Source organism: Tachysurus vachellii, chromosome 3, assembly GCF_030014155.1.
Source record: "Tachysurus vachellii isolate PV-2020 chromosome 3, HZAU_Pvac_v1, whole genome shotgun sequence".
Classification (NCBI taxonomy): domain Eukaryota; kingdom Metazoa; phylum Chordata; class Actinopteri; order Siluriformes; family Bagridae; genus Tachysurus; species Tachysurus vachellii.
The window spans coordinates 14,030,814-14,035,610 of NC_083462.1; the positions used below are offsets into that span (position 1 = coordinate 14,030,814).

The window sequence follows — 4,797 nt, forward strand, 5'->3', positions numbered from 1 at the left end:
TATGTAGAGTCCTATCTCTTGTACTGTATGTTTTTGTGTATAGTCCTGTCTTCTGTTATTATCTCATGCCAGCTGCATGTGATCCTTTGTCCTGGGCAAATGTCCGACGAATATGTATATGTATGTATATGTATGATCCTTCGTCCTGGGCAAATGTCCGACAAATATGTATATGTATGTTACACTATATTTCATCTGTCTTGAAATACTGTACCTTGTAAAGCGTCCTTGAGCTTGGTAAAGGTGCTATATAAATTAAACATATTATTAGTTTTTATCCTTGGTTTTAAATACACAAGAAAAAAAAGGTTCAAATGTCAGCTGATTAATTTTATTTTTGGCCAAGCAAAAATGGCCATCTACATCAGCAGAAAAAGCAAAGTGTCACAAAACACACAACATGATGTAAAAGCAACCTTTAAAAGACTGGTAAAAACTAGCATCTTTGTGGATTTCAGCTTTTAGAAATGCATGAAGGACCTAAGAAAATTCTAACAGATTTGATGCTATGGGGAAGCTGTGTGCTCTGTTTCAAATGATGAATGTTTTTTCACTGGTCCAGAGTTGCTCAACCAGAGTTGGAATGAAAATGTTTTAAAGTTTTTACTGCATTTCTTATAAAGTAAAATATATGTATATTTTTTTACGTACATGTTTATTTATTACTTTATTTATTTATCTATTCATTTATTTATGTAATTATTTGTCTACATTCATATGTAGATGTTTAAAAATGCTGACAAATCTAATGCATAGATTGTTAAAATAAACGACATTCAAAATTCTCTCTCTCTCTCTTGCTCTTTCTCTGTTAAGCTACACTGCTTGATCCATCCTGATGCCCTACTTTTGGTTGGGATCTATCGAAGTGCACTGCTGAGGACATCCCCAAGTGGACTACCTGCATATTTATGGTACTGCTGTGGATGACCATGGCAGTGGCTTTGAACTGCTGATTGCAACATTAGGGTCTCCATTGATGAATTTTGCTGGCTTTGGCAGGAAGGACTTTATTAAATTTATGTTAAAACTTTAATGAATTTAGAAATCGCACTGGTACAAGTTGCTCAAAAGCTCCTGGTTACAAAGTTCCACTTGACAAGATACAGTATAGTTGTTTTAAAGAAATTATTTAATCACACTCTGTAGCTTCCCTTTAGAGTCTGGTTCCTCTGAAGATTTGTTCATCATATCATGTCTGGGAATATTTTTCTTGCCACTGTTGCCTCTGGGATAAATATCAATTTAAATTTCAAATCAAGAAAACAACCTTTATATAATACCTTTTATGGGGTCCTTGATGTCAGTCTCAGTGTCCTTCTTATTTTTAACCTTATTCACTCTTATTATTTTTTTAAATATTGTTTTGGACAAACTTGCCCATGACCATTATCAAGATATAATATATCCTAATAAAAATTAAATTAAGAATTGTTTGTAAAACTAGTTATTATTTATTTTACAATTGTTTCTAGACATAATGATGAAATCTTGTTTTTGGCAATACTTTAAATGAATGTTTTCTTAACTGTTACTACTTAATACATTAGTTAAAATTAGTAAACAATAAACTTCAGCGAATACTGTACACAAAGTTGGAAATGAAAGGTACATTAACATCATAACTAACATGTATAAACTGATGTTTAGTTTCTTCTTCCAATTACTGTGTAGCTTTTTTTCAACCATTCTTACAAACATCTACTTCCCTGCCACTATGACTCTTGCAATGCTTCTGCAGTGTCATCCATTGTTCCTGCGCAATCCTTAGACTGTGAAGTTTGTACCTCAAAGTCTTCAGCTAGAGCTCTAGCATAGACCCGAGACAGGCTTTGATTAAAGTGCAGTCTCTTGTCCAGCCCCATAAAGAAGTACAAAATTGGGTTAACACAGCTGTTGAAATAAGCTATACCCTTAGCTATGGGCAGGCCCACTTTTACTGCTTGGCTCTTGCTGTCCACCATTTTGACCAATAGGAGAAAGTGGTAAGGCCCCCAGCACAGGAAGAATGCACAGACCAATCCTGCAAGAATTCGAAGGGGCCGTGATTTGCGAACGATCCGTGTTCGCCGTATCCCTAAACCAGCTAGTACATAGCAGGTCAGGATGATGAGGAAAGGCAACAAAAATCCACATAAGAAGCGAATACTGTACAAGGCCATCTTAGCTCTGTTGTCAGCTTCAGATAACTGTGGCACCTGTGAAATTAAATAAAATACATGAACAGATAATCTCAATTGTTTTATACATATCTGAGCAATTGAGGGTTAAGATCAGTATTCTAACATCTTAACCACTAAGCTTCCACTACCCCTTTTACTAACAAATGGGCAGAAATTTTAATGACTTTAATGACTTTAATGACTATTGAAATGTTATACCCCAAAGAACAAAGAATAAAAAATTATATTTAAAAACACCTATTTTCTGTCTATTGTCTCTTTGTCAGTAAATAAAAAAGCTTTTCTTTTTTTACCTCCAAGGAGCACTTGCTTAAGTTGTTCTTTCCGATATACACTTGTCGGTACACATAATATGGTGCACTGAAGATCACTGCCACTGTCCAAACCACAACGCTGATGAGTCTAGCTGCACATACAGTTCTCCGCTGCCTGCTGAACACCGGTTGCCAAACACAAATTACCCGATCCAGACTAATGACGGCCAGGATGAAAACACTGCAGAACATATTGGTGTACTTGAAGAATCCATTGAACTTGCAGAGAAACAAGCCAAAGGGCCAAAATTCATAGAAGAGTTTCTTAATCAATGAAGTAACACGAGTGAAACAGAAAATCAGGTCTGCTACAGCCAAGTTGACCAACCAGACATTGGTGACGTTGGCTTTTAGACGGAATCCGGACATCCAGATGACCACCGCATTTCCAATAGTCCCCAAAAATACAGTGATTGTGTAAAAAACAATTGTCATGTTGTTCATAATAGCATCAACATCCACTGTGATTTTGTCATTTTTGCTGGTGGCTTCAGTTTCAGGAAGGAAGATAAAAGAGCTGTTTGATGCCATTTTGCTGCAAAAAAGTATGTCATATACAGTATCACTATTGTACCATTATAATTATTAGCATAATTCCTTGCAAATATTCATAAGCAAATATTCAACACAACTAAACTTAACTTGCATAGCCCACCCCCCCCACACCACACACACTCAAACACACTTTTTCTTTCACATGACACAATTTCCACTTCCTCAAAGACACTAATATTCTTTACTCATTGTCTGTTTCTAATCTGTTTTCCCACCATAAAGTACAGAACTGAACAAAATAAAAGGCCTTTTTAACTACATGATCCAGGCAGCTACATCCAGGCAGATCCAGGCAGCTACAGGTACTTCAGCTGAAAATAGAAAATCTCCTATAAAGCTTTTCTGCCATTTAAGCCATAATATAATTAAAACATAAAAATCTTTAATTGAATCTTTATATATACATAAACCCTATATTGTGACAGTTTACTAGGTGTCTATTCTATCAGGTTTGCTGAACCTAATCTGTATGTTTCACAGCCTTATGGGTTCAGTGTCCTTGCTAGATGACACAAATTGTTTTGAAGAAAGCAATTACATTTATTTTAACTCCTCATCCTAGGAGAAATGTAAGAGAAACTATGTCTATTGTCATTTGTTTGTTTTAATGTAGTAGGTCCTGGATTGCAGAACTTGATTACTTTTTGATAAGTAATTCTGATAATAAAAATATAGCAAATATGCAAAACATCCATCACGACAAATATGCGCAACAACAACAACAACAACAGAGTGGTTTAAACTTCAAGCTTTTATTAATAGATGCATTAACTAATACTGTCATATAAAATATTATACCCAAGAATATACTGACATGAGTTCTTACCTTGAAGTTTAGTGATTTTTTTATGATGGTTTTTTTCTACATGTGAATAGTACAAAGTGTAAAAAACAGAAATGTATAGTTAGGTTGATGCCTTGCTTAGAATTTTTCTTATGTCCTCTTTTTGTCTTCCTTTAGGATCACTGAAATAAGACGAAAATGGGTAGTGATGAACTTTTCAGCTCCTCCCCTCTACACAGTATCCAATGAAATACTGTAATGTAGTCAATATTCAACACTCTGTTACTTTGTTAGATGCTAACTTTGGTACAGTAAAGGTTCCTGCTCATTTTCATCCGTATTTTCTCTCACTAAGACTAATAAACTACCACCACTTTTACTACTACTACTACTACTACTACTACTACTACTACTAACATCTTAATAATGAGTGGCCAGTTGTGTGGCCATGCCTCATGGTCAGTTATACTCAAGCAGAAAATTTTTTTTACTAAAGAACAATGCAGGCAAATAATGGTTAAAAGAGTACAAAAACAGGAACTAACACAATGTTGCAATGGTGTGTCAGGCTTGTGTTCTTTAGGTTATTTACATCTGCTGTCATTGTTCACACATAGCATTTCTAGCAAAGGGTTAGTTTATTGAAAGGTTAACGTTATAGTTGTCCATTTATTTTCATTTCATTTAAAATTATTCTTTTTGTGTAAAGTGTGAGTAATAATGTTAACTACATTTCAGCACCCTTTGGATGTTGACCTTTTTTTTGTCAACATCAAGTAGTACAAGTAGAACTGTCTTCATGATGCCATCCACCAAAACTCAGTGTGTGTAAAGTGGGTTAGCATTAGTTAGCAAAGGGTAACTCTCAGAATTATTTTACCACCACCATGCTTCACTGTGTTCAATCAATGATCTCAGGGTGATGAGCAGTGTTGGGTTTCTGCTACATTTAACATTTTGT

At 35.0% G+C, this 4,797-nt stretch overlaps 1 protein-coding gene across 1 annotated transcript; it reads right to left on the minus strand.

Moving 5' to 3' along the window:
* Window positions 1-649: 649 nt before the first annotated feature.
* LOC132842236 (formyl peptide receptor 2-like) lies at window positions 650-4,008 on the minus strand. Its single transcript, XM_060864912.1, has 3 exons — window positions 3,879-4,008; window positions 2,477-3,032; window positions 650-2,198 (listed from the first exon to the last, which is right to left on the minus strand). Exons 2-3 carry the CDS (start codon window positions 3,026-3,028, stop codon window positions 1,716-1,718), a joined length of 1,035 nt encoding a protein of 344 aa, XP_060720895.1. The 5' UTR covers window positions 3,029-3,032; window positions 3,879-4,008; the 3' UTR covers window positions 650-1,715.
* Between the last annotated feature and the right edge of the window lie 789 nt (window positions 4,009-4,797).

Excerpts from the sequence above, each read along its gene's own strand:
- LOC132842236 (XM_060864912.1), bottom strand. The coding sequence starts at position 3,028 with ATGGCATCAAACAGCTCTTTTATCTTCCTTCCTGAAACTGAAGCCACC. Across the intron at positions 2,199-2,476 it reads TAAGCAAGTGCTCCTTGGAG|GTGCCACAGTTATCTGAAGC; the intron begins GTAAAAAAAGAA and ends TTAATTTCACAG.